The 25,533-nt window shown below is 35.6% G+C and overlaps 4 protein-coding genes across 5 annotated transcripts; 2 read left to right on the plus strand and 2 right to left on the minus strand.

Moving 5' to 3' along the window:
- Window positions 1-2,876: 2,876 nt before the first annotated feature.
- LOC124186426 (calpain-A-like) lies at window positions 2,877-9,601 on the minus strand. Its single transcript, XM_046578156.1, has 14 exons — window positions 9,390-9,601; window positions 9,168-9,264; window positions 8,416-8,610; window positions 8,055-8,245; window positions 6,650-6,944; window positions 6,136-6,275; window positions 5,749-6,056; window positions 5,055-5,209; window positions 4,707-4,930; window positions 4,245-4,290; window positions 3,936-4,080; window positions 3,412-3,524; window positions 3,137-3,332; window positions 2,877-3,055 (listed from the first exon to the last, which is right to left on the minus strand). Exons 1-14 carry the CDS (start codon window positions 9,461-9,463, stop codon window positions 2,988-2,990), a joined length of 2,247 nt encoding a protein of 748 aa, XP_046434112.1. The 5' UTR covers window positions 9,464-9,601; the 3' UTR covers window positions 2,877-2,987.
- A 684-nt stretch (window positions 9,602-10,285) lies between these two features.
- Window positions 10,286-12,265, plus strand: LOC124187054 (odorant receptor coreceptor-like). Its single transcript, XM_046579301.1, has 7 exons — window positions 10,286-10,609; window positions 10,706-10,855; window positions 10,943-11,164; window positions 11,282-11,562; window positions 11,675-11,774; window positions 11,850-12,107; window positions 12,239-12,265. Exons 1-7 carry the CDS (start codon window positions 10,286-10,288, stop codon window positions 12,263-12,265), a joined length of 1,362 nt encoding a protein of 453 aa, XP_046435257.1.
- Window positions 12,266-15,601: 3,336 nt separating this feature from the next.
- On the plus strand, window positions 15,602-20,045 carry LOC124186432 (mitochondrial import receptor subunit TOM20 homolog). Its single transcript, XM_046578166.1, has 4 exons — window positions 15,602-15,855; window positions 16,187-16,278; window positions 16,879-17,052; window positions 17,691-20,045. Exons 1-4 carry the CDS (start codon window positions 15,732-15,734, stop codon window positions 17,733-17,735), a joined length of 435 nt encoding a protein of 144 aa, XP_046434122.1. The 5' UTR covers window positions 15,602-15,731; the 3' UTR covers window positions 17,736-20,045.
- LOC124186429 (porphobilinogen deaminase) lies at window positions 19,223-25,247 on the minus strand. Of its 2 annotated transcripts, none has more exons than XM_046578161.1 (6): window positions 24,714-25,247; window positions 24,050-24,122; window positions 23,222-23,405; window positions 21,659-21,929; window positions 21,215-21,531; window positions 19,223-21,101 (listed from the first exon to the last, which is right to left on the minus strand). In XM_046578161.1, exons 1-6 carry the CDS (start codon window positions 24,762-24,764, stop codon window positions 20,927-20,929), a joined length of 1,071 nt encoding a protein of 356 aa, XP_046434117.1. In that variant the 5' UTR covers window positions 24,765-25,247; the 3' UTR covers window positions 19,223-20,926. The 2 variants fall into 2 exon arrangements, with proteins under 2 accessions (XP_046434117.1, XP_046434118.1); XM_046578162.1 differs by having other exon boundaries at window positions 24,719-25,246.
- Between the last annotated feature and the right edge of the window lie 286 nt (window positions 25,248-25,533).

Raw genomic sequence — 25,533 nt, forward strand, 5'->3', positions numbered from 1 at the left:
CCGAGATAGTAAAGATTAACAAACATTTTAGCGTAATACAAAAGTGTTCAACTTGTAACTAATCTGATACTACTTGGCTTCAATGTACAGTACCAAATGGTAAACGATTGAATTTGAAAAAAATGCTTGATGCTTGAATTTTCACATATTGCCTTTATATATTTCACATAATATTCGTGGATAATTAATCTATCGGTTTTAACAAATATTGGTAGTAAAATTGTTTACTGCTTATTGTCTCACCAGTAACTTATCAAAAAAATATAATTCAAACTTTGAAGAAAAACACTAAAATTTTAATATAAAAAGTGAGAAGTAAAAAAATTGAAAAAAAAAATAATAGTATCTCTGTTATTAACAGTCTCCAGCCCGCATGAAAAAAGCGAAGGGTTCTTATGAAGTCTGCAAAAATATATTCAACTAGTAGTGTTGACGACTTGAAAATCGTTAATGTCTCAAAAATTAGCCAGTCTCCACAAGTGTTAAGTGAAGAACTTTTCCGGATTTCGCACACTAGAGGCATGTCAATTTTTCACAATTCTGCATTTTCGCTTCAGTCTATTATATTCAATAAGCTTTGGATTGATATCCAGTACAAACTGAGTATCAAGAGCTTATAACAATTATTCCAATTGCATAAAGTATACAGGTACATGTAAAAATAAGTTAAAATGACTATAAATCATTCAGTGGATCACGAGCTTACAATATCGCCTCGTATTACGATTATTTGGGACGCAAAGCAAGTTCATTATCTCCGTACAGATTTGTTTTATGATGACACTGTTATATGCTGCACATATTGTTATGATGCATTAAGGGTTTTCTTGCTTTAGATTATAGAATGGATCACAAATTGGCTTTGTTTTGAATTTTGTACAATCATTGCCTATTATAATGCGGGGCGGGGTCAAAGTTCCGAATTCTTCGAAAGGTATTTGGTGTCGAAGCTTGAAATAAACAAATCAAACTTTTACGAAACAACAAAGTTTCGAATGGTTGGAAATCCGATTGCTCAGTTTCGAAAATTTAAGTTACGATAGAGAAAAGCTTTAAAATGTAAAGTTTCGATAGAAAAGAATTACGAAAAATAAAGTAACAATAAATTAAAATTCCAAAAGTCAAAATATACTCACACAGCGTAATTTATTCAACAAGTGGGTGTAAAAAATCAGAAAAACCGAAAATCGGAATGACCAGGATTCCGGACGTAAAAATATCGAAAATCCAAAACAAAGAAATATGAAAGTGGTGAAATTTCACCAAGCCAAAAATTCACGGAACTGAAATTCTTCGATTATTCAGATTTACGGTGTTTCAGATTTTTTAATTTTCTTATTCACACACTTTCGGAATTATGAGCGTCAGATTTCGGACCATTCGAAACTTTGATGATTTGTCAGGTTTGACTTACGAAAGCATCGACGACATGTCTTATCTTCACAAAGTATTATCTGGTCAGTATAAATTATTAATGAAAACAAATTACTGCAGCCACTCTAGTAACATTTAGGTAGACGGATGTGCAATCGAATATTTTCGTGGCTTTCCTCATCTTTACAGAAATACTGAGAAAATATCCCTCCGTTCCAATTCTCAACAGAGAGTGCAACCAGAAAGTTGAGGTACCAGGAACCGACTTTTTTGTTCCAACTGGTACATCAATAGTCATTCCGGTGCTGGGGATTCATCGGGATCCCGATATATACCCTGATCCAGAAAAGTTTGACCCAGAGCGATTCAACGAAGAGAATATATAATATATAATATATAATATATAATAATAAGAGGCACCGTTACGCTTATCTACCTTTTGGCGAGGGACCTAGATATTGTATAGGTCAGGTGTCTTCGTAATTTCAAATCACCTACCGATTGACTACGGTTCAAATGCCAACTTATATTTTTCAGGGATGAGAATCGGGCTTCTACAAACGAAAATGGGCCTCATAACGATGCTATAACAAAAGGAAAAATTTATCCAAAAAAAAAAGAACAAATGAATTTCGATCATTTGGTTACATGTACTATTTTTGGAATAAGTAAATAAATAAATTTTATATTTTCTTCAGACTTAAAAATATTTCAGGGAACAGGTTGAATCAAAAAACTGAGCAGTCGCTCCCAAAAATGTAGTCTAATAAATAAAAAACTGCAAAAAAAGAAGCTGGACGTCTCAGTGTCCCAGCGTGAATTAAAAGCTTGAAGGAACGTACAACGGCAATAGAAACCAAGGAATGTCTTCTTCGAACATCGTGTTCTATCAACATCTTGGAGTGACAGGTCGATTACCCGATAGATTCTCAAAATGAAATTCCCAAATGTTTCCGATTATTCCAATTTTGCTCAAGCAACGTTTCATCATTGTTATATAACTTTGGTTCGCAATCATTAACGTGGAAATTAGACAAAGTTTGGTAATGCTGATAGATTGCAGTGATTTTATTGTCGTGTGCACGATAATATTTGAATGGTATTAACATTATTAGCTCGTGCTCTATCAGGAATGCCTTAAATATCTCCAATAATCTCTGAAAAAGTGACGACAGCTGTGTAAAGAAATTTCATCAACTTTATCAAAGAGATATTTTTGTCAGCGCTGCTTTCTCTTTCCTTGTTAATTTACTTACTAATCAAAGCCTGCTCAACGCGTAATTACGATGTCCGATGCATAACGCGTAACCGAGGGGACTTTGTCTCGAGATTCGATAAACAATCAAACAGAACTAATATGAAAATAAACCTATTGATCAAACTTTCAAGATGACTTTGAATTATATGCCTTATGTCGTAAAAGCAATCGGGGCTCGTTAATTTTACAGTCGTTAACCGATTTTAATCATTCTGGTTGTTTATCTTCACACACGAAACACTCGTTGATCGTTATCATTTTATTAAATGTAATAACATTTCTTTCTTATAGAAGCTTATGGAAATTACAAGTTAGATAATCGTTATAAAACTGTGAAACCTTTTAATTCATAGCATTAAATAGAACAAAGTCCAAACGTAGCTGATTTGGTGCTCGTTCCTTCCAGATTTTTTCCGGGTGAATCTGTAAATCCAAGTTCTTAGTGAGATCAAAGCAAAACAATCGGGTCTCAACCAATATGCAAGTATAATCAAATACGCTTACCAATCATCGTCTTCATTTGTAATGCGCACATGACGTAATCCTGGAACGTGATTTTACCAACATTGCTTTCGTAAAGACGCACGAGCTTCTTCAGCGTGTAATTATTCAAATTGTATCCGGCACTTTTCACAGCCCTTCTCAATTCGAACGTCTCAAAGTGACCATGCCCGTTTTTGTCGTATTTGTTGAATATTGTCTATGGATCAAACGGTTGTTCCAATAATAAAATTTAAATAAATCACGGAATCGTGTATTCGTAGAAGAGAAATTCTCACCCTCCACTTTCCAATATCATTCCAAAGTCCTAAGTACTCTCTGAATCCAATTTTACCGGAATCCAGCTTATCCAGCATACTCACCATGCTGCGACACTGATACTCTCTGAAATCTTCGTTCAATACAAATTTACTCAATAATGTTATTACGCAGGTCGGTATATTTACATTATACATCATCAGTTGGTTCAAATGAAAGAAAATTTTAAGCGCCAATTCATCTTTGCTGCTACCCTGACATAACTAATATGTTCAGTACAATGGATTGAAAACATTCAACATTACGTACTTCGTACTCTATAAATTTTGGCAGACTCATCGGAATACTTTATTATTGCTTATTATTATTTTTTTACCCTAACGAAGTCTGCGGTTCAGATCGAAATGTATTTCCGTGAAGAATACACAATACCCTCAACAATTAAGTTTAGATGATTTTTCGACAACACTATAATCACCGACAAGTAAGGAAATCTTTTTTTGTCTAACATACATCTCATCTCTATTGACAAAATAATACAAACCTTCACCAAAGTCATCCTGCAACACTTTCTCCAAATCTTTCCAGCCAACCTCCAACGCACCATTCGCATATTTTTCAAAATTCTGTAATTTTGATTTGTTATCGTTGTAATCCATCGACGAATGAACTTTTGACGAATCAGGTACCTTGAAAAAGGATTTCATTACTAATATTTTAAATCACCTATCCGGTTGCAGTTATTCTACGATAATTTTCTTATTTCTTCAACGCAAGCGTTCACAGCTGATAAGTTGGCTAGAATTGCAACTGTTCGCGTAATAATTCGAATAACTGTAAAATTTTCCTTTACCGAATCATTGTTCTCCACGCAAAGACCAATTTGCTCGTCCCATTCCCTGTAACGTAAATGTGTTCAATATAATGCATCGCATTTATTGACCTTATATACTATAATAATACGTATGATATACTCGATTCTCCGTAACCAAGTGACCAAACTGATAGGGGTAATAGAGGTCATCGAGCTGAGTAAATTAACCTGAAGAACATGGTGGTCTCCGAAGTTCCGTTTTAGTAGTAAAATTTGATATTGGAAATACTTTCGTGTGAAATTCTTAAATTTGATATTATTCGTCTTGTTGTTGACAAAAACCAGTGGACACGATTTTTTAACCAATCGAATCTCGTGAACAAGACTTCGGAGACCACACGATCTTCAGGTTAATTTACTCAGCTTGAACCCCTCTATTACCCCTATCAGTTTGGTCACTTAGTTCTAGGACACCCTGCATGTTAATCAAGCATGACTTACTCCATATTAGTCAGATATTCAGAACAGACTCTAAGCAAGAATTCCGCTTCCTTGTCTTCGGAATTAAGAATCGGTGTGATACAGTAATCTCCAGGTGGTAATTCTACCCGGCAGCCGAAACTTCGTGAATCTGCCCAAAGTTGGCCGTTGCTAATGACAATCGCTTTCCGTGATTCGAAAAAATTACTGTCCAATGGCTTCGGTAATTCGTGAGGTTTGTCCATCTGTTGAAAAATGTTAAACAACGAAGTTGGTTCTTGCTGTGTTCATTTTTTCCCTACCCCAAACGTTCTGATTAATATTTCTTTCAATCATATACTCCTGTTACAGTACGAACCAAAGACTTACACGATAAATCTGAAACATAAAATCCAGCCTTGCGACAACTTTTCGGTTTACCCTTTGATGTTTCTGCATTAATGATACTATCACTGTACATTTATCGTTTCCCTGATCCGGCTGTCCCAAATTTATACGGTACTGTAGATTCTGTACGGGTCTCACTGCAAATTATATTCCAATTGTTTATTACATTTACCGACTAGGCTGACTAAAATAATTTAATTAAAAAAAAAAAAATTAAACGGAATGAAAATAATTTTTAATAAAAAAATGTTTTGATTTTATCATGAAAAATCTAAGATAGCAGCTATTTAGATTTAACGTAACATTTTTCAATGAATAATAATAATAATAATGAATTTTACCGTTTTGTTATGTATTGTTAATAATAAATATATTGGTAGAAGTGAGGTTGGATCCCGATCACTGAAATCTCAACAAGTATACCAAATCGTGATATTTAATATAATATCATGATTAATGTATGTTAATTGAGTGCCTAAAACAATATACATTGTTCCCATATCATTGACGGTTCGTGATAATTAAAAACTGTATAAATAGTTTTTTAATTCTTGTATATCGAATATTGTTTACCTTTTCTATATTATTTGAATTTGTTAAAAGAAAAAAATGTTATAGATTTGTGTACATGGCAAAAAGCGTGGAAAAAAATATATCTTTAATTTGATTTCCTTACATAGGCAATCGCTATTGCTCAGCCAAGCTCCCCAATGGTCAATCGAGCCCTTTGAAATACCCCATTTCTTACCGCCATTATGTCCAGCTGTGACGCCACGCACCCACTCGCCATCAAAAGTACCAATTTTCCATTTACGTTTGCCGTCCTTGTTCAATGACCCCGAGTTGAAATAACAAGTCGATACAGAATTGAAATGATTTTGAAAATCTTCGAAAGCCATCCAGAATTCACCGTCAGCGTCAGCGCCAATCCTCATACCGAGTTCTTCTTTCACGATGTCAGGAACAGATTTCCACTCTTTCGAACTGTAGAATCATCAGTCTGGTTTATATTTGGTGGCGAACGATTTTTATTTCAACGCAGTCACGTTTTTCATGACCTTACTTGTCACTCCACGGCCCGTTCCATTCAACCTCATCGCCGAACGGATCTTTTAGTCTCAACAGTCGAACTCCCTTGTATTTCAAGACTTTCGTGATAGCGTAAGCATGATTTGACTTCAAGCCGTTCGCATCAATCGCTGGCTACGGTAAAATGTTTGAAACAGGTAAACGTGATCATTTTTCATATTCTACTTTTAAAAACAGTACAAACAACTTCGAGTCCAGAAGTGAATTATCGAGCGTACTATAAAATTTCATTACAGTTAAGTGAAAAATGTATATGCATGCTTATCGAATTTTTAACGATTCGGAAAAATCAATCGTTTCGACTGTAATTTGACATACCGCGGAGTAACGAAACTCGATACGGTGTCGAATTTTTCAGACAACAATTCCAGATTCGTTACTCTTTGTTTCTTCATTTTTTTTGTTATAGTCGAACACGGTACGATGTTTCGTAACAAACTTGAAACGTTTTCGTATTATTGATGTAACAAAAATGTATAATTACTTACTGTCGCACATCCTATAAGTGCATGATTTTTTCCCATGTCTTGGAGCATATCGTCAAATATTGCAGTGAGATTATATTCGGCGGTAGATATACCTCCGGTTAGATCTTCCGTAGCTTCTGTCGAGGACCCGCCATCCAGAGCACCCCACGAACCATAAAGCTTGGCGTAAGCTTTTACAAGCAATGCGCTCCAGAATTCGTTTCGATCACCCGATTGTACACATATTAATTTTCCGTTTTTCGTTGGCAGGAAATCGTCTATTACGACGTCCACCCATCTTCCGCAGTACCAAAATCTAAGTAAACGGATTACAATTAACAGCCAGTTTACACTGAGAACAATTCCGTTGTGTATGATAGTTGTTAAATAATATGTATCTTTATAATAATGCTTTTGAAAATTATTGAAATTACAAAAGAAATTTCGGTACAAGTTATTATTTAGTGTGTAAATTTTATGATTAAAGCGAGGTAGTTAAACCTGTTTATTTAATAAGCTACGTTCATCACGTTGAACAAGGCCTTAAAATCAATTTCTCGTTGCATCAAAATCAAATTATCTCAAGGATCGTAAAAAAAATGGCGCCCGAGCAATCATAATTTGAAAAAAATAGTAACATGTACTAGATTTTCTGATTAAAGCAACAAACTTATTTTCATTTTGTGTCCAGAACTACATTTTTCAGTTCAGGCAAAAAAAATGGACAGTATACTGTGTAACGAGGTCGAGGTAAACTAGGTCTTTCCGGGCCGAGCGTGAGTTTGGAGTCTCAGGTGAGCCGAAGACGAATATTCCAAATACGCGGGGCGAAAAAACCGTTGCCTCCTTGCTGCACACGCTTCTTTACGTAACAAGAGTACGTAACGCACTTTTTGCGAAGCAAGGAATTGAGGTTAGGGTCGCGTGATGTCAGATTCGTTTGCGACAGCGCATGCGCACAGTACAGAAAAGACCACTTTGAACTCCTAGGACTCAAAAGTGGTGTATTCAGTACTCCGCGCCTGCGCATTCGCAGACTCATTCGTCCGTCATAGAAACAGGTACTTTGTGTACGGAAAAACGCGTGAAACATGCTCGCGTTATGTAAACTACTTTATATCGTACTGCCATGTTTTCCTCGCCTTTCGGCGCGTCTAAAGTGTATGCTTGTGTGAACCTTAGGGGTGGACCTTTCAAGGCCTTGGCCTTGAAAGTAATACTTTAGCCCCTTGGTACACAATGTCCTATTATTATACGCACTGTGTACTGTAAACCACAATTAGAAATTTTACTTAGAGTAAAAGAGTTGTGATAATAGCGATAGCTTGATTTCGTGCAGTCTGCAAGTGTAGACTCAATTTATGATACACATCTTCGAACAGACTTACCATCTTTTGTTTGAACAATACCGGAAGACAAAATTTACCTAAAATGGAATATTCCAGCATAATTTTTTTCTTCAAAGCTTTGATCCTCCGGTACGACTCGAAGGAACATATCTCGGTGCATCGCTAAATTGGAAATACTTGACAGAAGCCAACAATCACCAAACTTCCCTTGCTGAACATCGAATCGTGAAACTCCGTCAACAAATAGTTTTGGATTATCAACTATATCCTGGGAAAAAATACACACATCTTGATTCATACCAGCCACTGATTCGGTCGAGTCTTGAATATTATGGAAACGATTGGGATTTTGAAAGTAAAAGCGAGATACTTAACGGTTCGCAACATATCATTTAGCTTAACAAACATCATTTATCCACGACAGTTGTTAATACTTACCTTTGGGCGTAGCCACGTCACTCCTTGAACAAGTTTATTTTCCGCGTACCAGGCATAGACTGAATCCGGTTTTGAGAATGTCGTGTCTTCGAACAATTCTCCCGTACGCGCTCGTATTGCTAACCATTTTTGCTTCAGTTGATAAAAATCCTGAACATCTCCTCTCGGTCTGAGACCAGATCCGAGTTCTCCTAACTATCAAAAACGAAATGTGACCGTCATTTACTATCAATTCCTGGGTAGCCAGCTTGGCTGTGCTACTCCATTATTAAAGTATTGGATTACGAGTTTCAGTCAAACATAGTACTTGTCTCACTAAGGGGATATGCATCTGTACATGTGTAGACATGAGTGAATTTTTGAAATTTACAACTCCATAACCAATTATTCAATTCGATCGAAGTTTGATTCCTATAAAAGTATATAGGACTTCAAACGATCGCCATTTTGTTGAAAAAAAACTCATCGTTAGAACCAGGATAAATTGTCAAGAATACTGTTTTCACACTTAAAGCTGATTAGTTAAGCCGTTACTGAGGTATCGTGAGTTATTTCTAAAAAACTATAAATGAAGCTTGATCTGCATGCTTTGGATGAAACAAAAGTCCATATAATTGAATACTAGGTTGTGTTGTTACAAATTTCAAGAATTCCCTCATTTCTTCAGCCATCCACTCGTGTACATGACCTTAATTATATATGTTGCAGCAACAGATAATACTGTCGAAAAATAGGAGCATAATTTGAGAGACCTTGAAAATTTTGTTCGGTGAGTAGTGGTTATAGGCATTCCCAGAATTGATAATATCAGAAGAAAAGCACAGTGGCAGGCCATGCGAGGTGGAGTTCCTGTAATTAAAAAGATGCGGAATGACTGTTGAATAATTATAATACTTTTAATTGTGATTTCCATCCTACGAAAACTTTGAGAATTTTGCTGTCAGTTACAGTTATTCAGAGTGAACGTGACTCACCTTTTTCGCAACTCTTCATTGTGTCCACCAATATTGGATTTGGCCGTCTTACCAGAAGACGAAGTCATCGACATGATCGATGGATATATTTCAATGGGCAAGGATTGACAAGAGTTCAAAGAATAAAAAAGAAAAGACTTGGGTATAAATCCGGTTTTGGAAGATGTGAGATCAACCAAACCAATTTTTTTTATAAAAGTATGAACTTTTTTGCACAAACGCTTCAACGAGTTCGGTAGTAAGTGGATAACTGGTACTTATAGTCACGCGGATAGGAGGTTTAGGCTATCCGATTTTTGTGGGGGAAAAACAGGAAACCGCCGAACCACAACACCTTAATCTTATCGCAATTCAAGTCGCAAGACCTAATTAATGATCTCAGCTACTCGAATCAACTTTAATTAACGCCACGCAAAATTTCATTTCCGCTCTAATTATTTTCATAATATAAATCAGTTGCTTACCAATATATTGATTAAGATTTGCGCAGGTTCAAGTTTGCTAACGTAAGTCACTGATTAAAGTAATAACATTTAGAAACGATAGGGATCCGTTTTAACCAACGGTGGAAAAGCCGTATTTCAAATTAAATTAAAATTATTCATATGCATCGGTAAGAAAAATTATTTCGAATGATGAAACCTCACACAGTATATACATAAAATTTTAAATATCGCCCAAAATATTCACTACATTAACAACGAGTCGATCACCATCACGACTGTAATCATTAGCGGTCGATCAACAACACCAATTGCAATATTTGTTTCAACTATGGTCACCGAAACTTCAAAGGCTAACGTAGTCATTCCTATTGAATGCGAAGCATTAAGTTCAAGCACTCGTCTAACAATTCGACTAATCTCGTTCAATTTAAACGTCAATATTATACGCAAATGGGGTTTCTAAGTACGACTAATGATCAGAGCTTGTACTGTTCACCAGTACTTCGTGTATTTCTTCCGTATTCGGAACTCTCAATACCTTCAGCCGTAATGCGACGCGCGAAAAAAGTCAAACTCTATTCCGAACTCATGGCAAACACTTTCAAATACATTCGCTGGAGTGGGCATTGGTTTCCTACCGACGACCTCGACGCGAACAGCCCCAAGTTTCTAAGTTTTGAATTTTTCAGATCACTGATTCTCACTCTGACAATACCTTTGCAAGTGATCCCATGCATCATTGACTTGGTATTGAAAATACCGGATATGCCAAAGGTATAAACATGAATAGAGTAATAATAAATCAGTCATTTTTGATTATGAAATCATGAGGTTTGACGTTTACCTATAACTTTGATCAATAACTTCTAGGTGATTATGAATGCCATAAGCACTCTTTACGGCATTCAGACATTCTGCAGAGTAATTTTCATCGGCGTAATGAGAAAAGACATTTGGAATATTTTCAAAGAATTTGACAATTTTCAAGTACCCGCGTCGTTTCGTCTTCTCCGTGATCAGGTACTTCCTGAATAAGAGTTTCTTTATAGTACATATCGATTTTTGGCAAACTAAAAACATAAATACATGTCTCCAAACAATGGACAGAATGCGGCCTCGAAGGCGTTCAAAACTTCGAACACATTATTTCTGGGAATATTCTTCGTGGCACAATTTACAGGATGCTTATTCACTGTCGCACCATTTGTAATGTCATATGAGGCACGAATTCAAAAACTTAAGTTATTGGCATTGAACGGAACAGTACCTCACGTCCTGGTATACGAAGCTTGGTATCCCTTTGATATATCTCGATTTCCAGTTTACCAGGTAAAGTAATACAGTGAACTCAGCAAACTTTAGCAGATTCTGTTTTGTTGTTAATCATCGTGATAACATCTCGTACAGGATGATATGAACTTGACGAATACTTGTATTCCATTGCAGCTCACTATACTATTCCAATCCTTCTGCGGCTGTGTTTGGATCAACATGACTTCAACTTCGGATGCTATTTTTCTTGCAATTATTATTCGTGAAGCGGAGGAATTCAATGTCTTACATAATATGCTGGTCATACTTTCCAATGTAAAAACGCACAGAGTCAAAGAAAGGTCTGCACAAACAATTAGAAATAGCCTCGTTCGACATTCCAGTTGCACCGAGTGGCCCGAGGATCCAAATATTTTGTTGATTTCCTGGATTGAGCACCATCAACTTGTACTCCGGTAAATATACAAACGTTTTTTAAACCTCGAATATACGTATGAGCTACATATCAGTGATAAGATTGAATGAGTTAGTCTGAATTGTCGGTAAAAATTGCTAACTACTTTACAGTATCCTAGTAGAAATAAGGAAAACGTTTTCCGTTTTCGTCTTCATTGTAGTTGGATGCAACGCATTGTCTTTGGTTCTTTTGGCATACATCGGAGCTACGGTAATATTTTCCGTGTTTATGAAAAAATTTACTACAATAATTGAGTAGCTTAATGATATTATTATTTCATTACAGATTAAAGACGTGACTGCATTACTTTCAATGATCAGTTTCTTGTTTGTCGTTACGGCACAATTGTTCAGCTTTTCCTGGTACACGGTGAAACTGACAACGAGAGCCGAAGAGATGTCTCAAGAATTGCTCAGGATTAATTGGTGGGAAGCTCCTGTTTCCTATAAAATGTCTTCGAAATTCGTATCATTAAGAGCATTGAAAACTGTATCGATATCTGGAATGGGATACTTCGATTTGAATCTGGAAATGTTTTTATCGGTGAGTTGTATTGGTAGATTTATGGCTTGAGACTGAGGTTCTATATAGTTTAAGGGTTGGCCTGAAGTATATTGATATGAAAGTGTATCACGTTAGGTGTGCTAATTACTTCATTTTTAAGATTGTTCAAGGTGCTTCATCGTATTTCATGGTCCTAATTCATTTGACAAGTGACGAATAAATCGCGTCAGATTCCGGGAAACAACAAAACATACAGGATATTATTCGTGTATGACAATTCATGGTGGATTCAACCTGTGTAAAAAGTGCATACTTTGACTGCTGATTCCTCAGCTTTCGACGAATGTAAAGACAGGATATTGGTGAAGACGGATTTTGTCAATGCGCACTAGTGACAAGTATAAGTTACACCCAGGAAGATTGTGTTTGCACTAAACAACTTAATTTGTTTGAACGGTAGCACATTTCGCAATTTTACATTCTTGGCGCGGAAAAAACTGATAATACTGCCCAAGTGTAATATAAAAACGTAGACCTGAGTGGTGGCGTTGTAAGCTGCAAGTTTCCTGAAACAAAAAATACAGAGTTCGATCTGCCTACCCAGACAGCACAAGATTTAGTTGTCATTAACGATTAGCGAGACTATTGGGAGCTAAGATATATATTTGAAGATATATATTTCCCACCTCTCACAAATATACTAATATTCCGTATTCCTACAAGCCAATGCATAACTTATTCTTCATCGAGTTCAAGTCCTTTTGTTTTGTAATTGTAAGTTCTAATTACACTGGAGGTATCGATTTCAACATTCATCAAAGCTCAGAATCAACTTTCGATGAATAACAATTTCTCACTCAGCAGTGTTTTCTTGAACGTTAAGAATGAATCATTAATACCAATTTAAACTAGTTTTTGCCTTTCATACTAATTCTTTTTCCGACCGTCCATTCTCCGCGTAAAATATTAATTACTGAAAACTTTTGTTCAATAAACTTAGGTTGACCCCTTTGCATTTTTGGCGAAATTGGACGATTCTAGAAAGTGCTGAAATGAATTATTTGACGCGCTATTCCGACGTAATTGTGCGAGAGAAATCGATTAAGCGCAGTCCCGATACGCTGCGATCATGTTATGAAAAGTTACAGCCGAAAAACGATGAATTTCACTCGCTATTTCTCTCCTGCTGGTCCTACGCTCTTTCCGCTGCGTTTTCTGAGTTTCTGAGGGTCCAATTAGTCAGAATAGGGTCATACAAATCGAATCGGAGACCCAAAATTTTCGGTCGAAAATCAAGAAAAAGTAAGGCTAACCTCTTTGCATTTTTGGCGAAACTTTTCGCGATTTTGAAAAGTGCTGGAATAAATTAATCGTGGCACTATTCCGACGTAATTTTGCAACAGAAATCGATTGGGCGCAGGCCCAATACGCTGCTATCAACGCATCAAAAGTTACAGCCAAAAAACGGGAACCTGTGTTGTCGACATTTTTCAGCGGGTGCTTTTTCCTTCGCCATTTCTCTCCTGTTGATCCTACGCTCTTTTCGCTGCGTTTTCTGAGTTCCTGAGTGTCCAATTAGTCAGGAAAAGGTCGTACAAATCGAATCGGAGACCCAAAATTTTCGGTCGAAAAATGAAGAAAAAGTAAGGCTAACCCCTTTGCATTTTTGGCGAAACTTTTCGCGACTTTGAAAAGTGCTGGAATAAATTAATTGTGGCACTATGCCGACGTAATATTGCAACAGAAATCGATTGGCCGCAGGCCCAATGCGCTGCGATTATTGTATAGAAAGTTACAGCCGAAAAACGAAAACCTGTGTTTTCGACATTTTTCAGCGGGTGCTTTTTCCTTCGCCATTTCTCTCCTGTTGGTCCTACGCTCTTTTCGCTGCGTTTTTTGAGTTTCTGAGGGTCCAATTAGTCAGAAAAGGGTCGTACAAACCGAATCGGAGACCCAAAATTTTCGGTCGAAAAACGAAGAAAAAGTAAGGCTAACCCCTTTGCATTTTTGCCGAAAATTTTCGCGATTTTGAAAAGTGCTGGAATAAATTAATTGTGGCACTATTCCGACGTAATTTTGCGAGAGAAATCGATTGGGCGCAGGCCCAATACGCTGCGATTATTGTATGGAAAGTTACAGCCGAAAAACGAAAACCTGTGTTTTCGACATTTTTCAGCGGGTGCTTTTTCCTTCGCCATTTCTCTCCTGTTGATCCTATGCTCTTTTCGCTGCGTTTTCTGAGTTCCTGAGTGTCCAATTAGTCAGGAAAAGGTCGTACAAATCGAATCGGAGACCCAAAATTTTCGGTCGAAAAATGAAGAAAAAGTAAGGCTAACCCCTTTGCATTTTTGGCGAAACTTTTCGCGACTTTGAAGAGTGCTGGAATAAATTAATTGTGGCACTATTCCGACGTGATTTTGCGAGAGAAATCGATTAAGGTATAAAAAGTTACAGCCGAAAAACGATGAATTTCACTCGCCATTTCTCTCCTGTTGGTCCTACGCTCTTTTCGCTGCCTTTTCTTGGATCCTGAAGGTCCAATTAGTCTTGAAAGGGTCTTACGAATCGATTCTGAGCAGCCAAGTTTTTAGCCCACAAAAAAAGTAAGGCAGAATATTTACAACAGCCTACTTCACACGAAGTTGCCTTTGACTTGTAAATCAATCGATCAATTTACTAACTGGACAATTTTTATACAAATCAAAATTGTCTAAAAACATTAATTTTTTAGCTAAACATGTATAATATACCCACAGATCATAAATAATCATTAGAACCCATTAGTCTTTATGAATCTCAAACTATATATAAATGATATAGATCGTAACTCTGGATTGTTAGTTGAGTGACGAAAAAAAATTATGGTCAAATTTAGTGAATAATAAATTTGATTCATATGTAGATACACCAAAATCGGAGGCTGGACTCGACAGGTTAAATGCACATACCAATGACACATTTTTATAAAATAAATCCAGAACATGCATTCTTGACAATCAAATTGACCACGCCACACTCTCTCCCTAAATCATCTGGCTATCGGCGGCATCCACGGCATCAGTGCCTACGGCACGTGAATTTGATAAGGTTTTAAGCAAACTGTTCACGATGCGAGAGGGACGGATCAAAGGTATCTCCATTGCGTTATCTCTTTCTATTAGCCCCCCACCACGAGAATAAGCGTTCCAGTATATCTCTATTTCAGTAATCCAACCACGAAGTAATTCACGGGTGCTTTCCGAAACTAGCTGGTAGCGCTGTAGACTCCTTGTGACAGGCAGAGCTAATAAAAATAAGGCCCAGTTCCACAACTTGACATTAAACCCATCAAATCATAATAAACCGAGTTTACCGCATAAACTTGGTTTAACAAAAGATAACTGTTACTTTGCGTTCCACAATACCAAAATCTCCGGTTTCAATCAAGAAGTTGTGGAATTGGTGATTTTTGGAACGCACCCTACATCAAAGGAAAGCAGCCAAGCTATCTAGCCAAGATAGATTCTGATGGATTTGGGACCACTCGATATTCGAACAAGCGAACGCAACCCCTTTTGTGCAATGGTCGAAGTCACAATGAAGACCTTGTGAATTTGTCTCTACTAAAATTAAAATAACATTAAACGATATTCGGAAGTTGGAAATTGATTACTTAAAATATCAATGATTTCCAAAGCTGCAGTAGGCATCGCTGCCGGAATTGCCGGCAGTATATTTATAGGGTATTGCTTTTACTTCGACCAAAAACGGCGAGGCGATCCAGACTTCAAAAAGAAATTACGCGAACGTGAGTTACACGCCCATCGACTATCATTGTCATCAATATCCCACATATCGATCCACCGTAATTCTACTTCGCATCGACACTTCCTAAAACGAACGTCAAAGTCAACTCTGCGTTCCTTAACCCTGCTTTCAAAACCGACATCACTTCTGAATGTTTTGGTTTGTTACATAGTAATGCATGACAAGGTATCTGGACACACATTAGACTCATATCGCTGCTGAAGACTTTGTTAACTGCTTTGACGTCACTGTGTCATTGCATCTTCATTACCGGCAAAATTTATAAAAAATTTTCAACAAACAGTTATTCATAAAGTCATGCTTATTACCAGGGAGAAGAGCAAGGAAACAGGCTCAAAAGGCTGGAACAAAAATACCTGATCTTAAAGATCACGAAGCGATGCAGAGGTTCTTCTTCCAAGAGGTATGGATGTGTTGTTATTGATAAACGAGAGAAGTTTGAATAAACAAATGGCTCAAAAACAATACTAGGAAATCAGTACAAAGGAGTGCATCTTTTACTCTTTTAAAACCATTTACAGATGTATGAATTAATCAATTCTGATTTCATCATGTACATCATATGAGTTAGACGAGACACCACGCATCTAGATCCAAAAATTTAAAGGGAGTCATTTCCTTGTTTCAGTGCTATGTATTTTTGTTTGTGTTTTGCAAAAAGTATTAAGAAGAAATACATTTCTTTAGTATTCGACTTGGTACTATGGACCATAGAAAAACAAAGTCAACTTGACCATGATAGAAAATGTGAATAATTTTTTTCTCTAATCCTTCATACATATATACGCAAATGATCTACAGATCGTCAAATATGATACAATCGATATAAATATTCAACCTGTAAATCAATTGACTTTTTATAATCATGTGTATGTTTGAGTGTCGAAGACTGAAATAATTGTTCAACTCTAGCATAAATTTATTTCCTCTGATCATCGTTAGATGCCCTAATTATTCAATAATATAATCAATGAATAATGTTTTTGTTTGAAATTCTCAACAGGTTCAGTTGGGCGAAGAGATGCTGGCGGGTGGCGACCTCGACGGAGGTGTTGAGCATTTGGCAAATGCAGTCACAGTTTGCGGACAGCCTAATCAGCTCCTGCAAGTTCTACAGCAAACACTTCCGCCACAAGTTTTCCACCTCCTACTACAAAGACTTCCGTCAGTTGGCCAGGTTTGTATTAGATTGAACATTATAACAGCATAATATACCCCTTGCACATGTTTTTCTTATAATTTTGTTGAATCAAGGTTTTTCATTGTATAATCTTGATAGAGTGAAGCATAATTGATCTATAGTTGCTTCTAATCGATGAATATATTTATTAATAATAGAGTACATCTATAAATTCTTATAACTGTATATATCACCAATCTGTTTCTTACCCTGTTTGTCATTTGTGTGGAACTTAGTAAAAATGAGGGTCATCGACGAAACCACTATTTGTTGCCAGCCTTTTAGTCTTGAGTGCATACGATTTTCAAAATAATTCGTTGAAATATGCAAGGTGATGCCTTTCTATCAGCTTGATGAAATAAAACTAGAAATGTATGTTACTCACTGTTGGGCATCCAATAGACTTTGTTACTTGGACAGGACAGACTGTAACTGATGAAAGCTGGTCAGTCGTGAAGTTGTTTTCTTCTAAAATAGAGTAAAGATGAAGGAAACACAATTATGGTTTTTTTATGCGTTATTTACCTCCAATACTACAAATTTCCACACCGTTCTAAATTTAAATAGTGATAGTATTTAATGCCTAAGCAAATCACGGTTCAGAATAAGGTACATATTTTTCCATGATGTTACAGAAAATCGGATCTCAGACAGCGATGGCAGAAGAAGATGTTGAATAGCAAAGCAGCAAATAACACGTTGGTTATTCCTAAATAAAAAAAAAGAATGTTAGTAGATTATACGATCGTTTTAGCCAAAATAATTGACTGTTAATTTCTTACTCTATCACAAAATCCTAAGTCATACTATTTAATGTAGTTACGTAACATCTAAACAAATATTTCGTTAGCTTCATGTTGTGTACTGAGATGCAATTCGTTGAAGTAAAAACGACACTTCTGACGTTCAACGGTCTAAGAAATAGATTTGTAAAAATGCAATGCACGCGCGCCAGTGAATAACAATTTATTCTATAATAACGTGGTGAATAAACAACAATTTTACGTACGAAAATCCGTCAACAGCCTTATTGCTGCTTGAAGAGAAATAAAAACTCGAAACGCTTTTTCTGCTTCATATAATGCTACAAGTAATTAGCAATACAGTAATATATATGCTAAAGGTATCAACAGGATATTTAACAGAGTAAAAGTAGCTCATACCAATCTTTCCATGCATACAAATTTTTAATTTCACTCCCACTACTATTTGCGTTCAACGCAAACGATTATTTCAACGGGAATACTATAATAACTTATAGGATGAACCTCATTTACGACATAAAAAATCGTATCTTGATCGAAAAATATAGAAACCTTTTCCTGCACTCCTGGAAAACCAAAGGAACACTGACACAATACTGTTGTCTTGTCACAACAAATCACTGGTGTTTCAAGCAGATCACCTTCAATAGTTTGAAGAGGGTACGAAACTTCAAGTCATAATGACAAAATGTTGACTGTTTTTTAAATTTTATCACACTATTAATAATTGACAAACCCAAGGTTTATTTTGCCCAATAAAGTAATCGGTTTATGAAAAGAAGGATTCCATCAATGGTTAGTTGAATTAAATCGCTACGTTGTACATGTAGAGGACGATGAATTTTCCACTGGATATTCAGTAATGATTTAACATGTAAATTGAATCTCTTATTCGCATTATCAATGTCAAATTTTTACATGTCAATCGTATTCGGACTGTTTTTTCCTCTGCAATACCGATAAGGAGATAGAATTTGAAAAACAATGTGTGTATGATAGATAACGTTGTCCTCTGGAAAGACAATACAGTACAATTTTACCTGTTCGGTGTGCCTCTATTGATACGAATAATTTGAAGATTTTTACACAATTAAAAACTGTCAGTCTTGTACACATCATATAATAATTGATTGAGTGTTTTTTGGCTTCCGACATGCCTAAGGTAAGTTTGAAACATACGTACATACATAACACATACCTACATGTATACACATTGCCTTTTCATTCCTGAAAAATTTGCGTTCATCTTGAACAAAATACGATATAAATATTCAAAAACTCCATTCCGAAATACAAGTTTCACTTACGTGTTAGTTTTTTCCCTTTTGTATTTGAAATATCGATCATTTTTCTTCAAGGAAATTAATTATATTACCAATTAACACCAAATAAGCCAATTTGAATTATATTAACTCATTTAAAATCTGTTTTTATTATCAATTATTCTTCGTATTCATATTACATCTAATGTACAATAAATTTTCTTTGTGACTACACTCTTTTCTCTCTCCTCTGAATCTCTCAATCCATAATGTAAACTGTACTTAATATACCAACTATAAAATGGTAAATGAATTAAATACATATGTTTATATACGTGTTCTGTATATCAAGTTCTTATTAAAAATAATAACAGTAATTTCTTAGTTGTATATACAATATATATAAATATATATATTACTTCGGTATGTACAAACAAGAGCGCTTTGGTACTAATGTTAAATTAAAAAAAAAATTTCTAGATCCAGCGCGAAAGAAAATACAATATATAATAATTATTTTTAAATCATAACATGAGTTACTCAAAATGATCAGCTCACGCGTTTTCTCATTATCAATACAATTTTTTAACAATCTCTAAATTACCCAACAACATTATGATCAGACAAATTCTCCGATACTCGAGTTTTTTTCCCCCAAGTCTCTAGATCTCAGTTACTAGAAATATGAAATGAGTGAAAGAGAGGAGCTGAGTCACATATGTATAGGCATTTTCAGATTGCGCAACTGAATCACTCAGTATTGTAATCTATTGCGTAAAAGTCATGATCTCTTATTTCACAAAATAGTTTAGGCCAGTATAGTCACGGTTCACTTTATCATAACCGTTCACATGAACTGATTAGATAATACATATTTAATAATTACAGCACTGATCATTACTTGTATTACTGTTATCCTTGATAATGCCTTACGTGGATTTTCAACCATGAATAAGACAAATTTTGACCATAAGAAAAAATGTATCATGGTTTCATGAGAATATGTTGAGCAAAATTTTTGGAAGCAAGGCCATTATAAATTCATCACTTCTATACACCCATTTTGGGGTTCTGCTATTGTTGTTCCATTACCTTTGATTCTAATAGACCTTTATGATATTAAGCCGTAAAATGGACTGAATTACGGCAACAGCTTTTGCTAGAAGCATAGAAATTTTGCAAAATTGATTGATTTAAGTCTCTGTTATGGACTAATATCGAACACGTGATGAAAATAATTTCGAATATCGAATAATTAGTCAAAGAAATAACCGAGAGATAAATTTCCTGACATTTTCCATGGTGTTTGGGTGTCTCTGGTAAGTAGAAGCCGATGGAAAAAAATTTAGTAAAATTATTCAACTAGTTATCAACACGGTGATATGTACAAATAAATATTTGAAAACGGAACAAATATTTCATTTAATATAACTTTATACCTGTATAGGGCCAAACGTCATGATTATCTATAAACACTTAATAAAGAAGAAAGAAATAAAGATAGTACAAATTTCCCAGGTGGTAACAATTCTGACTGATTGATGGTATGAGAATTGTTTCAAAGAGATAGGAAAAAATATGTATAAATGTAATTTGAGCAGCAATAAAGATACGAAATCTATAGTGTGTTGAGGTGATAATCCAATTCTTTCACAAGATGCAATGTCCCTGTCGCCGATAATTTTGTATTTTTCAATTAATTAATCATAACTACTCTTCCGAGCTTAAAACTGTGCAAGACGTATTCTTCCGCCACAAAATCGAAGGCTGATACGAAAAATAAATTTCAACTACCCACCCGTAACCAACATGCAATGTACAACAGTTTATTTACCTATTATATCACTATGGCGTACTAAGAACTTCTTGCCTAGCCTCTGACATTATTGCTAGTGCACCTTTACTCACTAATTGCTCTGCAATATCTTGCCCAAGCTGTTCAGCCCCGTATAAACTTATTCCGCTCACTTTTCCAGGGACTATGCTGCAGTATAAACGGGGTTCACGGTACGGGCACTTCCTATAGGATAAAAAAGAGTGTTGACATTAATTTACCAAATGAAAATGACTCTCAAGTTGCAAATCAGACGATATTCCGATGTGACAAATGCTCAAAGTTTATTTGTAACTCACTTTGGCGGTTCTCCATCATCATCTGGTAAATATATTTTGCTCTTCAGAGTGGAGCTGATGGTGGTTTGTCCATTTAACGACCATACGGCTCCTGTTATACTCAGATCTTTCTCAACTAGGGAAGAACACACTGCAACAGGGGCTGAACAACCACCGCCAAGAGTGCGCAAAAACGAACGCTCACAAACGCATCTCAGGGTCGTTTCAATATCGTGTAGAGGTGACAGTAATGACAAAATATCCCAGTCCGTCTCTCGACATTCAACACCCAGCGCTCCTTGACCAACTGCATAGAGAGCTTCTTCTGGTTCCAGGAGCTGAGGTAAACAAATTAGAAAAAATAAGTGATGGAAATACTATCTTTTCAAACGCTGTTATTAAAGATTTCTTCTATTCAGTGTAGTTAAATTTTACCGAAATCTAGAAATTAAGTAATATTCTTACCTGGGATATGCGATCTTCCCAACCCATTCTCTTCATCCCAGCAGCAGCAAGAATGATAGCAGCAAAGGTACTCGACTCGTCATCCAATTTTTTTAATCTTGTGTTCAAATTACCTCTGATACTTTCTACTTTCAAGTGCGGCATGTTTCGTGCGAGCTGAGCTGATCGGCGTAAAGAACTAGTGCCGATTACGCTACCCTCTGGAAGAGATGATAGGGTGTTTCCCAGGAATTTCTTAGACATTACAACTGCGTCACGCGGATCTTCTCGTCTGAAATTTCATTTTTCAATGAAACAAAATTGTATTTCAAATTCGAAAAACTTATATCTTATCAATACACAATAATTGCTGTAGGATATTCGCAGTTTGTGAATCAGTCATTTATTTGCCAGTTATATCTGTTTACAACACAATTGTCGTACAATGATAATTCAAAGTAACGATAGAAACAATGAATGAGTCAAAAAATATTGTTAAGACGAATCAGAAGAATGTGATAAACTGCTTCAATATCAATTAAATCAAACCAATTATGACAAGTTTGTCAAGTTGATATTCAATTTGGATAATACGTAAATTGATTGACAATTTATTTTAAACATACAAGTGTGAAGTCATACATTTTTTCATCTTTCATAACACTACGAAGAACAACCACAATAACAATTAAAACGGTACTTTTACAATCTTGTAGTTTTCAATTTAAATGAAATTGTTCAATGTATTTTTGAAATATCACTGAAAAATTTGTACGATGCTGAACAAAAATTATCTTGATTTATTACTTCTTCCATAGTGATTTATTACTTCTTCCATAGAAGACAGATGAATAAAAATTGTACTTGTTTTTTAAATATCACATCAATAACAAATTCGTTGTATTAGACGTTTATATGATACATTTGAGGGTTTGAAGATTTGAATAAATGACACCCATTTTTATTTAATACCCCGGTATAATAACCTACAAATAAAATATGATGAAAGAGAGAATGTGAATATTGAAGGCTACATAATTTCGAAACAAGGCCATCAGACAAGCAGGATATAGTGTCATTAAAAATAAATACGTATTCCTATCTGTATATTGTTTTCGAACTGAATTTGTATTTGATAGATCCTCATAAGTTTCTTTTGACCAAAATAAGGAAAAGAACAGTGTTTTACTCCTTGAGGGGTAAAACTATCGTGAGTGTTGTATGTACAGTCTAGTCATGCATTCGCTGTATTTTCCATTTGCGTAAAGCATAACTGTTTTTGTCAGTCGGTAGTTATCTTTATTTCATGAGCTTGAATACCAAACACGTCCATACATTACAGTTCGAATATCAGTTCACCCGGTGCTTGGCGGTGTCGAACCAAACCGTTTGGAATTTGTGCCAAAAATTTACAAGGATTTTTACTTCTTAATGGGAAATTGAAATTTGTTCAAACAGGGTACTGTAAAGAGACACTAATTATCCATATGAACAAAAACGTTATATTACATAAATATTAGTATGTCTATTGCGTGATACTATTCAATAATTAAAACTAGAATTAACACTCCATTTTATACTCACTTAAGTACAGCACCAAGGGCCATTCCTTCCGGTAAAGTTGTGGGAAGATCCTTCAACGAGTGAACAACAAAATCAACTCTGCCGTTCTCCAGGGCAATTTCAAGTTCGGCAGTAAAGAGTGCTTTTTCTCCAATTTTTGGCAACGATTTGTCAAGGATCTTGTCACCTTTCGTGCTCATGGTAACTAGGAGACAAAAAGAAACGATTCAACAACGAGATCGATGACAATGGTTGGCGTATACGGATGCTAATCAACGTCTTATATGGTATTGTATAACTTATACATAAGAGTCCAGTATTATTTGCCAGACAGACCGTTTTGCATACTAGAAGCTTATTTTCTGCCAGACACTTGATACAAATCATTTCTCGACAGAGATTGTGATGAAAAAAAATAACACGATAGTAACATGAAGTTATAGACGAAAAAAAAATGAGAAACATGCAGTAAAACCTAAAATAATAGACATTACTTTATTATTTCTTCAAACTGTCGACGAGACCAAAATAACTCTAAATGGAAATGGAGTATGTGCTGTGATAAAAGACTAAGTTTGCATGCCCAAAATCACAACAACGAAAAGAATGTGAAAGAATATCCCGAGAGTCAATAAGAATATCAGGCAACATTTTCAGGATCACGCAATATACAGCTGTATAATATAAAATAATAATCACTAGATGAGATAAATCAGTTTAATCAATTAGACTCAAGTACTTTTTATATCTGAGAAAGAAAAAAAATACCAATTCTTTCAATTTCTTGATAACCTTGATACTATGACACAAGATTACGTTGATTGATATAAAATTTAAAATATAACTCACCTATCTCGAAAGTTTTCTTGGGGTGAATATCCTCTAGACATTTAATTACGAATCTGGTTTGAATCAGTGCCAACTGTAAAAAATGAACAAGATTTTAATGAAAAACGAAAAAGAAAAACGCATAATTAAAACGTTGAATACAATATTCAAATCAGCTTGGTATTTATATCATATCAAAGTGACTTTCGAATTGCGTCACATCAGAATTATTCTTTTTCGAAATAGCATGTGCAATTTTTTGTCAACTATTGCTCCGATTTATTTAAACTCGATCGATACACAAAATACGACAGTACTAAAGTTTTTTGTTCTAAGTTAAATCTATATTTCGCCTTTAACCTCCCACCGTTTACAGAATTTACAAATTTATTTCACCATCTGGATTCTAGCTATGGCGATTGATTTCCTGAAAACCGAAAATGAACTTTGAAATTTTCGAATTTCGAAAGACTTGCGCGTTCGTAAGGTCATCATAATCCCGCCCGTCGGGGATATTTAATCGTATGCCGAATAAAAACTGCTGACGCATTGCTTACGCTCAACGATGATTAAGGAAATTATAATCATCTGTACGTGTTACAATACGTGCAATAACTATAAGGGCTTATCTCATCTACGTGGGAAAAAAGAAACTTATCTTAAACAAGTTTAACTGTCTACTCACCTCACTTTTTCGCGATCCAACACGGATTACGTCACGCGTTTCGGAGGTCATTGTGGCTCAAATTAGTTTACGATGAAAGGAATCTCACTACATGAATATTGTACATACAACTTGGAGAATGACTCTCGTTCACGCAAACAGTTTACAGTATGCAAAGAGAGGTTCGATTATTAATGCGGAATGCTTATAAAATAATAAATAACGTTATTCTTCCATACATCAAAAAAGAGATATATCTAATTGGGTCATAAGGTGGTCGTAAGACCTTTACACGGCCAGTCAGGTACTTTCACCAGTCGTGAAAACTGCGATGATCCTACGGTGTTCGTGCAACATCCGTGTATTTGCATAGGCACTGATTTTACTAACGTAATCGTATGAATTTGTTTGTTAGTGTTAATGAAAAGCTACCGTGATATCTTTATCGTCAATTTCACAGTCACTGGCACTGCAGCAGAAAGTGAAATACATTAACTATGTTAATTAGAGGAATTTGCTCGACGTCTGTCACGTTCTACACGCCATGACGGTCGTTCACTGACTGAAGGTAGCCGTAAGTCAGATCGCAGACGAGTCGAAATCTCATCGAGGCTCGATATTCGATAGATTCGATGATAAGAAAATGAATTTTGGGAGAACCCACTGCTAGGACATTATTTCGTGAGAATTGACTGTTGATTAATTCTGTGGACAGAAAATAATCTTACAATGGAAGTATAACACCAAACGCATCAATTATTGTCGCCATGTTGAAGAGATGCGTAATTATTGGAAGACATTTTTAGGTGGTGGGGGACTGGAATCCAGGATACATACATGT

This window comes from Neodiprion fabricii, chromosome 7, assembly GCF_021155785.1.
Source record: "Neodiprion fabricii isolate iyNeoFabr1 chromosome 7, iyNeoFabr1.1, whole genome shotgun sequence".
Classification (NCBI taxonomy): Eukaryota; Metazoa; Arthropoda; class Insecta; order Hymenoptera; family Diprionidae; genus Neodiprion; species Neodiprion fabricii.

Coding starts and splice junctions, on each gene's coding strand:
- LOC124186426 (XM_046578156.1), bottom strand. CDS start 9,463: ATGTCGATGACTTCGTCTTCTGGTAAGACGGCCAAATCCAATATTGGT. Junction 6,276..6,649: donor CACTTATAGGATGTGCGACA/GTAAGTAATTAT, acceptor ATTTTACCGTAG/CCAGCGATTGATGCGAACGG. Junction 6,057..6,135: donor AACGGGCCGTGGAGTGACAA/GTAAGGTCATGA, acceptor ATGATTCTACAG/TTCGAAAGAGTGGAAATCTG.
- LOC124187054 (XM_046579301.1), top strand. CDS start 10,286: ATGGGGTTTCTAAGTACGACTAATGATCAGAGCTTGTACTGTTCACCA. Junction 11,165..11,281: donor CTCGATTTCCAGTTTACCAG/GTAAAGTAATAC, acceptor ATTCCATTGCAG/CTCACTATACTATTCCAATC. Junction 11,563..11,674: donor CACCATCAACTTGTACTCCG/GTAAATATACAA, acceptor ACTACTTTACAG/TATCCTAGTAGAAATAAGGA.
- LOC124186429 (XM_046578161.1), bottom strand. CDS start 24,764: ATGACCTCCGAAACGCGTGACGTAATCCGTGTTGGATCGCGAAAAAGT. Junction 24,123..24,713: donor TTGGATCGCGAAAAAGTGAG/GTGAGTAGACAG, acceptor CATTTTTTACAG/TTGGCACTGATTCAAACCAG. Junction 21,930..23,221: donor GCCCTTGGTGCTGTACTTAA/GTGAGTATAAAA, acceptor ATGAAATTTCAG/ACGAGAAGATCCGCGTGACG.
- LOC124186432 (XM_046578166.1), top strand. CDS start 15,732: ATGATTTCCAAAGCTGCAGTAGGCATCGCTGCCGGAATTGCCGGCAGT. Junction 15,856..16,186: donor CAAAAAGAAATTACGCGAAC/GTGAGTTACACG, acceptor GCTTATTACCAG/GGAGAAGAGCAAGGAAACAG. Junction 17,053..17,690: donor GACTTCCGTCAGTTGGCCAG/GTTTGTATTAGA, acceptor ATGATGTTACAG/AAAATCGGATCTCAGACAGC.